Source organism: Herpailurus yagouaroundi, unplaced genomic scaffold, assembly GCF_014898765.1.
Source record: "Herpailurus yagouaroundi ecotype Mexico unplaced genomic scaffold, PumYag 221, whole genome shotgun sequence".
NCBI classification, from domain to species: Eukaryota; Metazoa; Chordata; class Mammalia; order Carnivora; family Felidae; genus Herpailurus; species Herpailurus yagouaroundi.
The window spans coordinates 14,212,879-14,232,190 of NW_024412452.1; the positions used below are offsets into that span (position 1 = coordinate 14,212,879).

Consider the following 19,312-nt stretch of genomic DNA (forward strand, 5'->3'; position numbering starts at 1 on the left):
AAACTCTTTCCTTACTTGTTAGTCTGGAATTGACAAGGGGGAGGGCTGGAAGCAATCACATTTGTTATGCAGATGTCTTCATAACTTTCCCTGGCCTGGTGTCTGATGGTGAAACCATCCTTGTCTAATTTTGCCAGAGAATAAACCTCTCTTCTTTGGTGCAGCTAGAGAAGAGGTAATTTTCACAGGTAGTGGAGGTGGTGGTTCTGAAGGTTGAACAGCTCCTTAGATAAACTCTGAAACAATATTCCAGTTTTCACCTTGTTAGCCCTTCCTTGCTTTCTGCAGTATCTGACAGTTCCAGGTTTTGATCTTTCTAGGGTTCTGCTAGGCTTCAGACTTGTTTCTCTTCAGCATCTCATTCTGCAGGATTATATTTGACTTTTCTCCATACTGCTTGCTTCTTTTGTCACTCCTCTGTCCTCTTTCTGCCCTCATATGTATAGTGTTCTTATGGCTTACTATTTCTTAGAGTCCTCAAAGATGGGCTTTGTGGTTTTGTTTCACATTCTCCTGGTTTTGGGGTGCTTTTCATGACAGAAAGGGTAAAAATGTCTTTATCCCCATTCGAAAATGGAAAACCTTCCCTTCTAACCCATTCTTCTCTGACTTTTATCTCCACGTCTCTGCTGGTCCCCAACCATCTCCACGTTGCCAACCCAATAGTCACCTCCCTGGCTTCTTCTTACTCAACCTCTTATAACATCAGACACAGTTATCCTCTCCTTCAAGCTAAAATGCTTTCTTTTCTTGATTTCCATTATGGTGTGCACTCTTTATCTCCCTCATCAGTTGTTCTTTCTCATATTTCACTTGTAGGGTTTCCTTCTCCTCTAGAACTCTGAAGATTGAGTGACCCAGAACTCCCCTCAGACTTCCCCCATTCCCAACACCTACACTGTTTTACAAGGTAGTTAATTTCATTCTTCCCAAGACTTTGGTGCTAATCAAGGGAGCATGCCCTGCGGAAGAAGATAGACTTGAGATTCAGTCTTACTTCTGCCACTTCCTAGGGATGTCAACTTTAGATTTCTCAAATGTAAAAATGAAGGTGTGGAACTGTAAGATATAGTGGCTCCCTTCCAGCTCAGAATACTGTATCTGATTTTATGCAGGGACTAAAGAGCCTGGGCATCTGCTGGGAACCGGAAAGGCTATACTCGGCAGATAGGAGTAGTCCACAGGGTGGCACAGGGTCAAGTGCAAACCTCTAACTGAAGTTCACTAAGAGGAGCCCATCAGGGAATTTCCAAAGGTTTAAGCCTAAGGCGGCATAAAGAATAGGAGTGATGGTTTAATCACAGGGCAACATGAAGAATTTGTCCAAACAAACTCCTCCTTACACAACTCTGTTTTGGTTGGTTATTCATTCATGCAGTGGTTTTCACCATGCAGGTCCCTATGGTACCACTTCACTTTCAAAATGAATCTCTGTAACTTTCCCATCACTAAATCCCTTTTCCCTTATTGAGCCAAATTCTGCAGGTGGGAGTGGTGGAAAGTGGGCTCTGTATTCAGGGTTTCACAAATACATAGCTTTCTCCTGTGAGAACCTTCTGTTCCATGTTCCTCTTAGTTCAATGAGGACTAGGTCTCTTTGGGTGCTGGTAGTAACTAAAATGGTCAGGTTGAGATACTTGAGCCCAGGACCACTGACCACAACAAGTGTTTGCAGAGGCATAAGATGGAATGGCACTCTGCCAAGTCCTGTGCAACAGAGACTGTGGAGCCCAGATTCGCCTTCTTGGATGGAAGCTGAAAGTGCCCCAGGGGAGATGATAGGCAAGCATCTTGTTTTGGTCAGACCACATTTCTTTAAGTATAGGCTGGTGGAAGTTACAGTTTCTTCCAAAGATAAGACTTCCCTGTCACACTTTGGAGCAATGTTGGGCTGGTGGCAGGAGGAGGTAGAAGTTATGTTCACACCAGATAACCCAACCCACAAGTCATAGGTGGGCAAAATCTGTTTGAAAAGAAGAGTTGGAGGATAAAACAAATGTCGAGAGGCAATGAGAACTCTTATAAATCACTAATGAGAATGAAAATTGGTGCAGCCCCTTTGGAGAACAATGAAATCATGCCTAGTGAAGCTATACATTCACATACCACAAGACCTAGCAATTCAATCCCTAGTTGTATATCAGAGAGAAATTCTTGCTTTTGACCCCCAAGGGGACAGGTATAAGAGTGTTGATTGCAAGTTTGTTTATGACAACAAAGAGTTAGAAATAAACTAACTGTCCATGAAGAAGAGAACAGATAAGTACCTGATGGTACCTCATAGCCATACAGTATGATGCAAGAGAAAAGTATATATTAGTTAAGATGAACCAAGCACAGCTATGTGTATCTTCACAGAAAAAGTCTTAAAAACATGATGTTACGTGTAAAAGCATGTTCAAGAAAAATACATACAATATGATCATTTATTATAGAGTTTCATCTGAAAAATATAATGTATTGCTCACAGGTATACAAAAATATTCAGCATCCGTTAGAATGATAAGCCCCAAATTCAGGATGGTGATTATCTCTAGTGAGGAAAAAGAAAGGGGAATGTACACAGAGGTGTCAACCCCTGCAATATTTTGTTTCATAAGCTTGGTGGTGGATAATGGGTCTACTATGCTTTTTTGGTATACTTTTGTTACATTTGAAATATTTAATAATTTAAAAAAATTGTGGAGGGTGAGTAGCGCAGTTCATGAGGAGGCAGTCAGAGCTGCTCAAGGGCAGCAGGACATCTTAGGCTTAGCCCTAGAGGCCAAGAGCTATGAGGTGATGGGCAGGCGGTGCTGTGGCGCTAGCCTATGTCGGCCGATAGCGGTTTGCCGTTGCCAGGCCACCGAGAACCAGTTGGTTTTGGCTGTCTTGCTTCATTCAGATCTGAGCACCCTACCGTTCTCTGGTTCCACTGCCCACCTGGGTCGTCTGTCCTGCTGGCTTCATCCTGACAAGAATGTTTCTCCAAGCTGCTCTGTCAGATTTTATTATTTCTGTGTGCCTGCCACACGCGGGACAGCAGGTGAGGAAGGGAGGTGATATTTCCTGAGCATCTGGGCTGTGCCAGGGTCTCTGCCAGGCACTTTCCATACAGTAATTTACAAAAGCCTCACAGCAACACCACAAGGTGGGCGTCATTATCTTCATCGTACGTTTGAGAAAAGAGATTCAGGGAAGTGCAGTAACATGCTGTGCTGGGGGAGCCCAGACTGGAACCCAAACTGATCTGGGTACAAAGTCTGTATTGTCTCTACTGCATCTGGGGTGTCCATACTTGGACTAGGACAGCTTACTGTACACAAAGACACAGGATACACACACACACACACACACAAACACACACACACACACTATGTGTATGTATTTTTTTCAGAGTGTAAGTTGTACTCTATTATTTGGGAAAGACCTCAACATGATTTTTATATAAAATCTAAACATTGGTATATTATTAAATAGGATACAAATGTACATGCATTTTAAAGATGAAAGGGTAGGGGCGCCTGGGTGGCGCAGTCGGTTAAGCGTCCGACTTCAGCCAGGTCATGATCTCGCGGTCCGTGAGTTCGAGCCCCGCATCGGGCTCTGGGCTGATGGCTCAGAGCCTGGAGTCTGTTTCCGATTCTGTGTCTCCCTCTCTCTCTGCCCCTCCCCTGTTCATGCTCTGTCTCTCTCTGTCCCAAAAATAAATAAACGTTGAAAAAAAAATTTTTATAAAAAAAAAAATAAAGATGAAAGGGTATTGAAGAAAAAGTTTGCTTTTGATAAGCCAATTCAAACTATATGCTAGGGCCCCAGGGGTATACTTTACTTTCTTCTCCTAATAGGGGTACCCCCAGAGGAAGAGTGTGAGAAGTACAGGACCTCACTACTCTCACAAATCAGTCTGCTCCCAGAACAGCTGAATTGCTTCAAGGTGGGTTCTTTTTACCGTCACTGAGATTCAGTATAAGGAGGCCTTCAGTATAAGGAGGCTTCCTCTAGAGATATTGCCTGTGAGCTCCTGTCTGGAAGAAGTCTCGCTAGAACCAATACACAAAGGAAAAAAAAAAAACCTTTCTCTAGCCTCATGCTGAAGCAGTATTTTCTACCTATATCCCGCTATATTGGGATAGACTGACCAAATGTTAGAAACTTCGGAGAAGGATGTGAGCCACGGAGAACTGGGAGCTTGCTCTCTGGATTGCTGTTGGGTTTACTATGATGATTTGAGTAGGGTGTGTCCAGGAGGATTTGGGGTGATTCCTTAGCTGTTTGTCAAAACCCCAACCACAACAGTAACAATACTTATTGTGTGCCTGGCACTGTTAATCCTTCTAACAGTTCTATGCAGTAGAGACTATCATTCTATTCATTTTATAGATGAAGAAACAGGCACAGAGAGGTAAGGAACTTTCCCATGGACCCAGCTCCTGGGATATTCTCTCTCAGTCAACAGGACGAGAGAATAAACACATACTTCCCTCTATTTCTCTTAATTTTGCCATCCAAACTTCTTGTACCTAAATAAAGAGTACCTAAAAATGGAACAAATCCAGGTTCTTTCAAGTGCAAAGTATCTGGAGATTCTTTTTCTCTCTGGTTATTTTTAAATTTAGAAAAGGCTTTTAGAACTATGTCTCTTGGTAATGACAGCCTGTAATCATTCTGCTCCAGGAATCAAGCGATGTGTTCAGAATATGTCATTTTCCCCTGTGACACTAATGGCAAAACCACACTCTCAACCAAACCAAAGGATGACTGAGAGGGATGGAGAAGTGTGGTCTCTTGGTTTCCACTCAGCAGTTTGAGCCAAGAGTTCTTGGCTTTCACTCCAACTCCTTAAGCAATAGGCAAAATGCTTAACCTCTTAACCCCATCTGTGAAATGCTGATGCTACCTCTTTACCTCTTTGTGAGGAGTATTTCCAAGCTCAAATTGTTACAAAATCCTGAAGATAAAATGTGTAGAGGGCATGTGTTTTCAGAGACGTGTTTTCTGGAAGGAGTCTGAGGGTTTGGGTGGTGAATTGTCTATGCTAGGAATTGTTTTTAAATTTTTTTTTTCAACGTTTATTTATTTTTGGGACAGAGAGAGACAAAGCATGAACGGGGGAGGGGCAGAGAGAGAGGGAGACACAGAATCGGAAACAGGCTCCAGGCTCCTAGCCATCAGCCCAGAGCCTGACGCGGGGCTCGAACTCACGGACCGCGAGATCGTGACCTGGCTGAAGTCGGACGCTTAACTGACTGCGCCACCCAGGCGCCCCAACGAAAGAAAAGTAATAATAAAAAATTACAGAAAAATATTTCTTAAGCTCAAGATATTTGTTATCAGATGAAAAGCTTCAAATCCTATACAAAGTATTATACAAAATTAATGAAAGAACATACACCTAGATATTTTGTCTTGATTTTTTTTAATTAAGGAAATTAATTTTAATTTACTTAAGGAAAAGCAGAAAAAGACTATTCACAAGGAGAAATGTACTAAATTGGCATTTTTCTGTATGCAACGTAGAATAGGATATACGCAAGTTGGCATAGTGTCATTGTCAGTAAATTTAGGGGAAAAGATAGAGTGTAAGAACTTCATATTCAATTAAAATGTTTATATGGAGGTGAATAGCAATAATTCTCAAATAAGTTGGGACTTGGAAAGCTTAATATTCACATACCTTTCAGGAAGATTTTACCTGAAAAAAGACTCAGCCAACTAAAAAATTAAAAAATAAATCAGGTAAAAATTTCAAGTACTGGAAAGGAACTATGTATGTGTATGTGTGCATGTGTATGTATTTATGAGACATAATGCAAATAGTTCTTAAGAAATTCAGCAAGGAGGGGTGCCTGGGTGGCTCAATTGGTTAATCATCTGACTATTGGTTTTGGCTCAGGTCATGATTTCATGGTTCTTGGGATTGAGCCCCATGTCGGGTTCCATGCTGACAGTGCTGAGCCTGCTTAGGATCCTCTCTCTCCCTCTCTCTCTGCCCGTTCCCTGCTTGCATGCACGTGCTCTCTGTCTCTCTCTCTCTCTCTGTCTCTCTCTCTCTCTCAAAATAAATAAATAAACTTTAAAAAAAAAGAAATTCAGCGATGAGAATAAATGAGATTACTTAATTCTTGCCATTGTAAAGACAAGCAAAATTCATTGGGAACTGTTGCTAGAATAAAAATGAAATTATACTTCTTCAATTTCTACTTTTCAAATTTCTGGTGCAAAATTAAAATATCAAAGAAGGGTAAAGATAAATGAGTGGACACAGATATAGCAGAAAAATGTTTTTAAAAATTTAAGTTTGTAAACATTTTTTTGACAAAGGACTTAAAAAACATGAAAGGTAACAGAAAGGTATTCTATGTTGATTAGGCATATAGTCCATAATGAAAACCCATGTGAACTAAACAATATGGCATAAATTATAAAGCAATGTGTTGGAGATTCAAATAAAAGTTATGGTGGAAAGTTTAAAAATACCTCTCTGTCCTCACAGATCAAGTAAACAAAAATATAAGCTATTTGACAAATTTAATCAATACATTTCTTATATAAAAATTTTATCCATCAGGTATACATATGGTCTAACATCCATGGATGATAAGTAAAATTTAATCACTTACTAATCAACCAACAAAAATTAATAAATTTCAAAAGTAGAAATTACATAAACCAGTATTTTAGAAAATAAAACAAACAAAAAAGAAACTCATTCACAATGGAAGGAAAACTTAAAAATGCCTTTGGAAAACACTTAATAACACTGTATGAGATGGATCTGAATAAAAAACAATAAAACCTTAGTAAGAGACATAAGTGAAGGAATATATCTTTAAATAAGAAAATATATACAATAAAATTGCAATGCCATTTTGCTAAGGTGATTCTGTACTTTCTATACAATTCAAGTGAAAACCCCAAGAATATTTTGGTACATTAAGCAAATTATGTAAATTCCCATGGGAAAACAAGCAAACAGAAAAACAAACTACAAAAGACCAGGGAGATCTTCACTCATGATTAGAAATGAAGAAGGACTGGTCTTCCAGATGCTGAAACTAATAAAAATGGTGTGGCCTTGGGGCGCCTGGGTGGCTCAGTCGGTTAAGCGTCCGACTTCAGCTCAGGTAACGATCTCGCGGTCCGCGAGTTCGAGCCCCGTGTCGGGCTCTGGGCTGATGGCTCAGAGCCTGGAGCCTGCTTCCGATTCTGTGTCTCCCTCTCTCTCTGCCCCTCCCCTGTTCATGCTGTGTCTCTCTCTGTCTCAAAAATAAACAAACGTTAAAAAAAAATTAAAAAAAAAAAAAAACACATCTATAAAAAAAAAAAAAATGGTGTGGCCCTAGCTAGGAACAGAAATGCAGTGTATCAGAATAGAAAACACAGCAGTAGATCCACGTCTACAAAAGAGTTTAATTTTTCAAATTGGTAGTAAATGATTATTCAGCAAATGATGTTGGAAAAACTGGCTAAGCACTCGGAGAAAACGGATGGATCTTGGCCTTATACCTTACATCAGATGAATTTCTAGAAGTAATGATACACATGTAAAAAAAAGTATAAAAAATACTGTAAGTTAAAGTAGTCATAAAAGGACAATAGCAGCCCAATCACAATTATGAACACTGATTGTTAAATTTCTAAATAAAATGCAGAAAACTGAGTTCAACTCTACGTTAAAATAATAATATATGACAACCAAGTGTAACCAGAAATGCAAGAATGATCCAATATTAAAAAAAATATTTTAAATGCATTTCACTGTGTTAGTAGGTCAAAGAAAAAAATAGGATCATCTTAATATATGCCAAAAATGCATTTGATTAAATTGAATATCTATTCCTGATTTCTTTTAAAGGAAGAGTTGGACTTCCTTGACATGATCTCATTCCAAATGATGAGACATCTAAAATATTTAAATCAAGATCAGGAAAAAGACTGTCCAGGGAGTACATAGGGAATCATATGTAGTATTTAACACTAAAATAATGTATTCCAATAGTACTTAAATTAACATTAGATCCTTTATTATGCTGTTGAAGAAACCTGAAAAATGTGTTACAGTTTATCAATCATTTTGCAAACTGATGAAGCTATGAAATCTTGGAAGAGCAACATGATATGATGCAAAACATATGAGTCGGACTGATTCCAGAATCCAGAATCATACTACTAATTCTGCCATTTTTGTTATTTGGCCATAGCAAGTTATCTAAAATCAGATTCTCGGTGCCCCTTATCTACAAAATTGAAGTAATAGCAGGCAAGATGGAGTAAACTTGCTACTGGCTATCTCATCTCTCCTGGCAATTATTGCCAAACCTCTGGACAAAATAAAAATGCAAACAGATAAGGACTATGAAAAGTAAACAAAGCAGATGGATTGGGAAGAGTAGTTAAAACCTGGACAAATAACCCAGACAAGAATGAATTCCACATTCCCCCGGCTCTTTTCTTTCATGGCTTTAACCTGAGGGTGGGTCTCAGTCACATGGTAGTGGCCTGGGAGGTCACCATATATCAGGCCCCTGGGGAAGGGACCCCCTGTGACTCAAAGAATGTGGAGAGAATCCCAACTTTCAATTCTCTTTGATTACTTCTGCCTTTGCCCCATGGGTGACCTCAGTAGAGAACTACACGAGACAATGTGGAGGCCAAACTCCAAGATAAACCCCACTTTTCTTACTAGAGGACTTGGAAAGGGCGGCCTCAGTGGGAAACAGTGTGTGGGGAATCCTGCAGAAGAGAGAGCTGGAGAAGGGGGTCCCAATAATTCTGTGTATGAAGCTGTATAAGTCCTGGGCTTATCTCTGAGCTGCACATGCGTAGGACAGGCTTGAAGCTGCTTAGCAAAGGCTTTGAAAACTGAACTGAAAAAAAAACCACCAACCACAGAAGAAGAGAGAGAACATGTTGTCTGAACCTCGTGCAAACAGAGAAAACAAACTAATATTCTCCAGAGGATTTGAAAATGACTCAAGAGTCTCGACAACCTAATATTAAAAGTTTCTAGGATATAATCTAAAATTACTCGACATACAAAGCACCTAGAAAATGCACCAATTCTCAGGAAAGAAACAATTAAGATGCCAATCTTGAGCTTATGAAATTGTCAGACAAAGAATTTAAAACATATAAGGTTTATATGTTTACTTTATAGTTTTTATATATTATATTTAATTATATTACATATAGTTGATCTCATAAATATTTACCTCATATGTAATCTCATTGTATATCTAATTATATATGATATATTTCATTATATGTTATACCTTATTATATGTTTTTATATATTATATATTTAAGTATTTATATATTTATTTTATAATTATGCTCCCATGAGGTAAAGGTAAATACATTTGAAATAAATGGAAAGATAGATGATCTCAGCAGAGGAATACAATTTTTAAAAGGAACAAAATAGATATTTTGGGACTGAAAATTCACAATGTCTATGATAAACAATTCAATAGATGAGCTCAGCAGCAGGATGGAGATGACAGAGGAAGGAGTCTGTGAACATGAAGATACATCAATAGGAATGATCTAATCTGAAAAATAGCAACAAGAAAGATTGGAAAAGAATTGAACTGACCTTCAGGCACATGTGGAATCATATCAAATGGTCTAACATCTCTGTCGCTGGTGTCCCAGAAGGAGAGAAGAAAGTGGTGCAGAAAAAATAGTTGAAAAATAGGGTTGCAAATTTCTCAGATTTGGTGAAAGACAAATTATACATTCAAGAACCTCAGCAAATCCAAAATAGGAAAAACTCCAAGAAAACCATGCCTAGATAGATCACATCAACCTGCTGAGAGCTAAAGAAAAAAATGCTGAAAGCAGTTAGTGATAAATAGTATATTCCATATAAAATAAGGAGACCCCATTAGAGATTGAATGGTTATATGAGGTTGAGAAATGATATGTAAAATGTTCAGCAGATAAAAGACACAAATGGTAAGTATTGTTATTCGAATTGTAATTCCTTTACTACCTCTCAACACACCATATTTATTTTCTATTATATTTCTTCAGCCTTCCTGTGGTTTCCTTTATATGGATTTGATCCCAAGAACTGGATGCAAATATGTCTTTGATATTATTTCTTGTGGTTTACCCACAATCTCTTGCTCTTGTGGAAATGAGAGTCTCTGAATTCACGTCCTGTTTTTGAGCAAGTTTTTTTTAACTTACACGGTTCCTCAGTCATTACATCGGTACAATAATGCATCCATTACTGTCTTATAGGGATATTGTGAAAATCTGATGAGATATAGAGAAAAACATAAACATTCCTGTGACCAACTAAAACACTGGAAGTCATATCTTTCAGAAACAGTACCAGTTTGGAAGCTCTGAAAGCCTAGTTCTTTTAGCCAATCTCATGAAAAAATATTTTGGAGAGAGAAGGCTTGTCCACATTTCTCCCTAGGCTGATAATGTTGGGGATGTGTCAGTAATCCATTCATGCTTTGCCAGCTGACCCATAGGTTAGGCCAAGCAGTCACCTCATGAAACCAAAACATCCTTTTTAGCAAGGCATTTTTTGGCTGTTTGATGCATATTCAGCCCTTAAATATTAAATGCTCTTTCTAGCAAAGTGGAGATCATAACCTCTGTCTTCTCCTTGGTACAGGAAACTAGGAGTAGTGAAGTTAAGGCATAAAACATTAGATTCAAGTGAAAAACATTGGATTCAGGTGACTAATTTGAGCTAGCATAACCAAAACGAGTCTGAAAGCCTAAGCATTTTAACAACGTTTATAAATCTGTAAACCCCTCGGCTGCCCTCCCCACTTCCCAGAGGCTGTGAGCAGTAGCACACAAAATACCCACAAGAGGTGTGAGATCTAGGTCTCTGGGCCAAACTCAAGCATGGAGTGAGTGGGGTCAGCACGAAGCAGCACCGGGTGGCCTGGGTTGTAGGAGGATGTGAAGAATGGGTGAGAGGGGAGTCTTCTCTGAACAAAGCCATCTCTGCATAAAGGATGTCATCATGTAAAGACTGAGAGAAAGCAGGAGTCTTTCATAGGCTAGAGACACTTTCTCAGAGCTTCTTAAAATCCTTGGCCAATAGTGATGGAAAAATCTCTCAAGTTTCTTGAGCTTTAGGATTCTCTGTTTAACAGAAGGCAGCAAGGGAGAGTGGAAGGAATGTGGAGCCTGCATCTAGTGTGCATTCTGCTTGTATCCTTAGGAATACGATACAGCCTCAGTTTCTTCTTCTGTTAATAGGAAATAAGAAACCCCTGTTTTTAAAATGGGGTTTCAAATGGCATGCATGAATAAAAGATACTGCTGAAGGAGAAATAGGACTTGAGGGGCGCCTGGGTGGCTCAGTTGGTTAGGCGACTGACTTCGGCTCAGGTCATGATCTCATAGTTCGTGAGTTCGAGCCCCACATTGGGCTCTGTGCTGACAGCTCAGAGCCTGGAGCCTACTTCAGATTGTGTCTCCCCCTCTCTACCTCTGGAGTGAGTGAGAGTGAGGGGAGTGTCTACCCCTCCCCTGATTATGCTCTGTATCTCTCTGTCTCTCAATAATAAATGAATGTTAAAAAAATTAAAAAAAAAGAAATAGGACTTGAAAACTTTTACATGGTACAGAGAATTCTTTTTGTTACACATGGGAAACAAAGACATGGAGAAAAATGAGGACTAACTCGGATTTGCTGTGTTAGTGCAAAATCCAGAAAACCTTACTCCATCCTGTTAGTCCTAGTCTGATTTCTGGAAGAAGAATGTTATAAAGTCTCCCTGTCCTCTGTGCTTGCCCTTCCTCCTTTCATTTTCCCTACATGTCCATACACAGTCTGTCAGTAGTCCCACATGTGTCTCCCCCACCCCATGATGTTTCTCTCATGTCACTATTGCATTTTTTAAAAAGTGGACAAAAGTGTTATTAACTCAAGAAAACTGTTATCTCCACTTCCAACATACCATCCTAATTATGAACAAATGGTATGTCTCTATTTTTGCTAGTTTTCATGGGTAAGTGGTAAAACCCCAAATAATATCTTTGTTAAGCTACGTCTAAGTAATCCTTGTATGTCAACAACATTTTGCCACACCTGATTCAAATTTCCTTTTTTCCATGGTACCATAAACCCTCCCTTTCTATTCCCTGCCTTGGCAATTATGTTTAATAATATTTCACGTTCTTACTTCTCTCACAGTATGCTTATTATATCTCTGTAACCTTAACCCACAAAATAAATCTAACTTAAATAAAAGAAACTATAATCCTCCAAGGATTTGGCTTGCTAACATTTTGCTTGAAGTTAGCAGACTGAGTTGCCAATCAAATGTAAGATTTACCTTAATGCGATTTAGTCATTTACAGAATTTCACCAACATCAGGAAATTCTATCAGTCATCACAGAGTAAACTAGCAGATGGGTCAATGTACAAAGTTCAAGGCTTCAGTGGAAAGAAAGAACTATATGATTAAAATGACTGATGGGGCGCCTGGGTGGCTCAATCAGTTAAGCATCTGACTTCGGCTAAGGTCATGATTTCTCAGTTCTTGAGTTCGAGCTATCTGTGCTGATAGCTCAGAACCTGGAGTCTGCTCGGATTCTGTGTCTCCCTCTTTCTCTCTGCCCCTCCCCTGCTTGTGCTCTCTCTCTCAAAAATAAACATTTAAAAAAATTAAATTTAAAATGACTGACAGTCAAGGCTGGCACTAGGGCACATATACCAGAACTACTCAGGAAAAGGTGGGCTTTTTAGCAACAGGGAAGGGAAGCATCCTTACCTGTCTTCTGTTAGCTTCATTAGGGTTGTTCCTCGAGTAGAGAAGACAATAAAAGACATTCTTAGCTGTGGGCTGGAAAGGAAAAGAAATTCTATTAGGGCAGATAGAAAGACTATAGAATGCCATTTCCTTCCATTCATCTTCCCTGTTTTTCCTCTCCTATCTGGCTGCCAGAGCTGAGGACCTACAACCCTAAGAGAGACCCCGCAGCTGGTGTCACAAGTATTTAGCCAGTAGCCGACTTGAAACTGTGGACCAGTGGGAAGACCTGCGGTGTCTTCCGGGGGCACTGCTTCAGATTTGACACCACTGCTCAGTGACAGCGGGTGACAAATAGGAAAGCTAACATTCATCACTGCCCCATGCTCTGTCTGAAGAAGTGTAACTCTAGAAGACAACTGGTCTGCATGGTGTTTTATAAAAAGGGGACCCTGATAGGTGAAATTTGATAGTGTCTCCACGGCAGTCCAGTGTATCCTTTAACGAGGGGAGTGGCTAAACCTGTTGCAGCTTGGTGCCATCAGCCACTAAGATCATACTATAAACACCCTTTGCTCTGAAAGCAGGATCACCATCAACTGTTAATTTCTGCTCGGTTTCCCAAGGAGGTGATCCCAGAAGGAGAGAAGGTGCTGATGGGCCACCAGAATATCTATTCCACTTGGTAGTTTTATACTTCTCATTATTAATATACACGGTGGCATGGCTTGTTTATGGCAGTGCTCAGGAGCTTTGTCCTAGGTAAAATCCACACTCTTAGAGGCAGAACAACTCTCAGTTGAGGACCAAACTTGTTTCTCTGTCTGCAAGATGGACTGTCCAGAAATAACAAAAGCAAAACAGACATTTAAAAAAAAAAAAGAAAAGATGGGGCACTTGGGCATCTCAGTTGCTTAAGCGTCCGACTTTGGTTCAGGTCATGATCTCATGGTTCATGAGTTCGAGCCCTGCATCGGGCTCACTGCTGTCAGTGTATAGAGCCCACTTCAGGTACTCTGTCCCCCTCCCCTGCTTATGCTTTCTCTTTCTCTCTCTATCAAAAATAAACATTAAAAAAAAAAAAAGAAAAGAAAAGATGGACTATCAGCTGTAGTGGATTCACCAATAGAGTGCTGTCTGTCAGGCACTGTCTCTGGGTGGCCAACTGGTTCATCTGTCACAATGTCAACCTGTTTCTTCACCATGCAGTACCCTCCCACCCCTGATCTGGCCCCCATATCTTATAGTTCCCACCTCCTCCAACATTTCCTAAACCCTCCCTCCTTTTCCATTTCTTAGCTTAGGACTTTGCCCTCAACTATGTGACCACTGCAATTATTTCCTGGCCGGTGACCTTGCCTGTCAACAGTCTTTGTTCCAATTCATTCTCCACACTGCTTCCCGAGCTATTTTCCTAAAATATAAGTCAGACCTGTCATCCATCTGCTATAAAAATCTCCAATGGCTCCTACTGCCTCTAGGATAAAGTCTACATTCAATACCATACATCTGATGCATCTTTGGAAACCCTTATCATGGTGTTTAATACTTGGTAGGAGCCTAAGGAGTATGAATTGAATGCCGGTATCTTGAAACAGACCTCGGTTCTCTGTCCATGACACAATTCTTCCTATTACCACCTCACTGCAGCTAATCAGCAAAACACCATAATTATCATAATACTATAATAACAGTCAACCTTATCAAGTGCTCACTATGTATCAGGCACTATCATTAAGTGATGCGCACATATTAGCTCGTTAAACCAGTAACAACTTTATGAGATCAGTACTATTATTGTTCCTGTTTTCCAGAAAATGAAATTGAGACTCTAAAGGACAAAGTAATGTTCCCAAGGTCACACAGTGGGAAAGTAGTGGACCCAGGACTTAAAACCAAGCTCCTGGTTCTAGAACTTGAGCTCCTAAACAATTATACAGAGTTCAGCCCGAGAAAAATTGAATTTGAAATGTGGGTAATGTACAGCTCCAAGAGGCAACTAGTATATTTGATATATGAGTCTTGGCTAGAGACATAATTTGGGAGTTTTCAGCATACTAATGTGAGTGGAATTGTTCGAAGACAGTGTCAGCAGCGAGAAGGGAAGTGACCCAAATCTAGAACCAACACTAACATTTAAAGGCCCAGCTCTAGTCAGTGAGATGAAAGGAGAACCAGAAGGTGGAGGAAAGAATTTCGAAGACAGGGAGCTCTCAATCAAACGAAGCTCCTGCATCCAGCAGAATAAGCACTGCAAGACACTCTCTGTCTTTGTCCTCTTAGGGCATCAGTTAGGGACTTTGGTGAGAGCAAGCAGGTGGAGGGGGGGATGGAAGCCAGATGGCAGTGGGTTAAGGAATGAATAGGAAGTAAGGATATGGTGATACTGAGTCTTTAAAGATATTTGAGTGAGAAACCAGCAAAGAAATAGGTATCTATAGTGTCTATAGAGGAACATAATCTGGAGATTTGTTGTTTTCTGTGTTTGTTTTTTTTTTTTCAGATGTGGGGCAGGTGAGATTTGTTTACGTCTATTGATGTAGAAATGGTAGAGAAAAATAAAAGATAAAAACACAAGAGAAAAACAAAGACCTGGAGAAGATTGGAGACAATGGGACAAAATGGACTAAAATGGAGGGGTCGCCTTCAAAGGGGGAATACTTGAATCTCAGAGATAAGGGGAAGGACATGCATGCATCTTTTAAGAGTAGGACTCGAACTTTAGGAAATCACTTTCTGTTATTCACAGGGCTCTTGGTGAAACCGGGAGGTGAAGTTCTTTGCTGAGAGTGATGGGTGAGAGGTGTGGGTTGAGGTCTTGAAGGAAACAGAGAAGAGTGAATAAGCAAAAAAATCATTCATTCCTTTTCAAAATCTATCCATTTATTCAGAAATATTGATTGAGCATGTACTATGTGTCAGATACTATTACAGGCACTTGGGCTGCAGCAGTCAAAATACAGTACCTGAATCTTGGAATTTGCATGACAGTGACAGTGATATCTTGGTGCTACACTCTGAGGGGGTCCATAGACAAGAAAGGCCAGAGGAGACAACCAGAGGAAAGTGTCTTGTGGTCTGGATTAAGCCATGTCAACTTTTCTCCTCCTCAGTTTCTTTATCAATAAAATGAAAGGATTGGGTTAAGTGGTTTCTTAGTTCCTCCACTCCTACCTCTCAGTGTCTTTGATTCTAAGACAGTGAGGCATCTGGAATTGCTGAAGGAACAGTGAGAGAGAAGTGCTGAGTGGCCACTCTAAGCCAGGTGCTGGGCTACTTGGTTTGCACATGTTTTCTCTTCTAATGTTCACATGCAAACCAGGGTTCAACCAAGGTAAGTCAATTGCTATGGTTGCACAATGGAGCTTGGATTCAAGTCCATATCTGCCTAACTTCAAATCCTTTTCCAGTAGACTCCTCTGCTTCAGAAAGAACAGAAGACCAGAAGGGCAAATAGAAACAGAGCAGATACTGTCAAGTGTCTGGAGGCAGATTTGTTTTATATCACTTCAAAGGATATAATGGATATAATGGACGGGAGTATAGGAAGGACATGTTGGCTCAACGACAAAAAAGACTTTTCTGGAAACTGGAATTGTCCAACTATTGAGCTGGTTGCCTCCAAAGGCAGCAGTTTCTCACCAACGCTATTCAAGTTAAGGGTAGCGAATGTCTCTTAGGATAGTTTGGGAGTCGTTGTTTTCAATTGTAGGCTTCTACAATTCTCACAAATACTTTGATTTTAATACCGCTCATGTATTTGCTTCTTTCCCCTCCCTCTCTCTCCTCTTGGCATCTGCTTTTTCCAACAATCTGGGTTTAGATGCTGCCTGCTGCAGCTTCTAATTTTTGACATCACAGAGAGGATACCTCCTAACCCTTCCCCTCCAATCAGGCAAGCAGGTAAGAGGTCAATTGAATTTGGAGGGAATGTGTTTGTCATTATATTGGTCTCAGGGGTCTTCTGAGATAAAGAATCTTATTCAAAGAAGAAGTTTATGGTTACTCACATGGGCTGGAAGACTTTACCGACGCCATGACACAGGAGGGGGGCTGCTTTAGAGTTCACGATGATCAGAACAATTTTACCAAAGACCTTGACAACTGGCTTCAAGCACATCCATGAAAGCTATCACAGTTGTGTCTTCCCTTGGAGACTGTACCCAAGGAAGGTAAAATGACCTCCTTTTCTTTACCAGTGGACATCGATACTTACTGGAAAGTAGGACCTCCCAGGCTCTGCAACGTTTATAGTGCAGTTCAAAACTGCATTGTCCTCCCTTGGAAAGTGGTATAAAGAATACTCGGAGAATTCTACCTGTTAGGACACACAGCCAGGCTGACCAACATGGTGGTTTCCTTGGGACTGAGGGAGCTCTCAAAATGTGAGATTTTCAGGGCTATCATAGGGAAAGTTCTGGGCACACTGGAATGAATTGGTCACCTTTCACCCTACACCTTTTACACCTGAATCCAGCTAGAATAAGCCAAGTGGCCCAGTGTGGTGCACTGTGGAAGAAAATGTTAATGATCCTTCTGAAATAATATATTGTTCAATAAGAGAGACAGCGGTAAAATTTTGGTCTTATAACCAAATCAGGGTCCTTCTGAAAACACAAAGCCAAAAGTTATTCTAACACGGCAAAGATTAAAACAAAGTCAAGTCTCTGGTCAAAGATCTGAGAGTCTACCTTTGTCAAAAAGCATGCCCAAAGTAGTTAGTAGTTAGCAGAATAGCAAACGTGCTAGTTTTACTCATGGCAGAGCCCTATATATACATTGTGTTTCTCACCTGATGAATTTATGAGCCAACTGTTCCACAAAGTAATAGATTTCATTCCAGTGGTGTAGCACACTTCCTGATCTGGGAAAACAAAAGCAGATGGCACTTAATCAAGTGTTCATTCATCCTTACCTTGTATCATTTCTCTTTATGTTCTATTATCTTACATTAATTGGGCTCATTATCAGAAGCTTCTATAACTTTGGAAATCATTTGGAAAGGTGTTTAGACTCAATGTTAGTGTTCTTGAAAATTTTGTTAAAGAATCTCCCTTCCCTCCCCCTTCCATCCCTTCCACCCCCACTCCACACACTAATGCACTAAAACAATACCTGGACCTACCCAGATTCACAGGTCGGTTTCAAATCTTTAAGAAACCATTGTTTCTGTGCAATTTAAATTATTCATTGATTAGGGAAGAAAAACAATTCCAGTTTATTTAAAGAAATTAGCACAAACTAGATGCCCAAAGACACAAAGACAAACAAATCCCCCTCCTCAAAGAGTCAGGTTTCATTTGCAAATACAGATGAAAAATCTCTAAATAAGATGATAGCAAAACAAATCCAGCAGGAATCCAAAAGAATAATAATTAATTAACCGGTGGAGTTTATTTCAGGAATGCATGGATGGTTCAATGTTTAAGAACATTTAATGTAACTATTCATACTAATAAAAAACGAAGAAAAACTATACAGCCTTTCATTATATTCAAAAGGAATCTTCTTCCTAAAGCAGAGGGAAACTTTCTCTAGGACACATGGAATTACAGAATTTTAGATTTGGAAGGGGGCTTCTTTACTTCCCAAGATTGACTTCTGTTTTACTGATATCATTTATTAACTGCTTCAGTTCAGCTCGTATTTTCCACAATGCCAATACTCTCAATCTGTTGCAGTGACTTTATAGTAGGTTTTTCTGTTCTAACTCATTCTTTGTGTAGCTACGATGCCACTTCCTTTCACTTGAGGATATGTTTCAGCTGAGCACTGCATTTCTGCCTGTCATTCTAATAATTGTTGAGGTTAAGAGTTTATTCATTCTACCCTGACATTTTGTACAAAGAGTTTCCACTTGTTTCAGATTACTTTATTCACTCATTTACCTTAATTTTAACTTCTAAAGAGTTATTCGTTGCTATTTTTTCCTTTGTTTCAGACTATTTTATAGATTTTTAAATGTTTTTATTTTATTTGTTTTTTAGAGAGAGGATGCACACAGGGGAGGTGCAAAGGGAGAGGGGGAGGGAGGGAGAGAGAGAGAAAGAGAGAGAGGGAAAGACAGTGAGAGAGAGAGAGAGAGAGAGAGAGACTCATGCAACTCCACGCTCAATGCACAGCCCACTGTGGGGCTCCATTCCACGACTGAGATCATGACCTGAGCTGAAATCAAGAGTCAGACGTTCAGCTGACTGAGCTACCTAGGCATCCCTAGCCTATGGAAATTTAAGATGGATCTGTGCAATAGATTTTGTGCTTTCATTTTCATGGCACAACAACCCAAGAATTCTCATTCTGATTGAGTATATTCCATCTCTATAAGGAGAATTTATTTGTCTCTGCCCCACATCCAAAAATGATGTTTATCTGACCTGAAGAAAGGGGCACAATATGTTATGGTCATACAGCGAAAGACTCCGTATCATAAGGCTATCTCATTTTTCCCAACTTAATCTGTAACTTCAATTCTAGGAAGTATTCTGAAAGGATGTTTTGTAAAACTCAAAAACTGACTTTAAAAATGAAATGAAGATTAAATGTCTAAAAATAATTAAAGCAATTGTGAAAAATAATAATAAAGCTGGAAAGCTTG

General features: G+C 39.7%; 2 protein-coding genes across 6 annotated transcripts in view; one reads left to right on the forward strand and one right to left on the reverse strand.

Annotated features, from left to right (window-relative positions):
* GKN2 (gastrokine 2) overlaps positions 1-19,312 on the forward strand; it is a 322,064-nt gene that overhangs the window by 218,437 nt on the left and 84,315 nt on the right. The window lies entirely within an intron of this gene.
* ANTXR1 (ANTXR cell adhesion molecule 1) overlaps positions 1-19,312 on the reverse strand; it is a 216,804-nt gene that overhangs the window by 173,448 nt on the left and 24,044 nt on the right. For all 4 annotated transcript variants that reach the window (XM_040458662.1, XM_040458663.1, XM_040458664.1 and 1 more), the window contains exons 2-3: positions 17,510-17,581; positions 12,739-12,810 (exon numbers count right to left, since the gene is read on the reverse strand). In XM_040458662.1, coding sequence (XP_040314596.1) covers positions 12,739-12,810; positions 17,510-17,581 — 144 coding nt within the window. The remainder of the gene's footprint in view (positions 1-12,738; positions 12,811-17,509; positions 17,582-19,312) is intronic.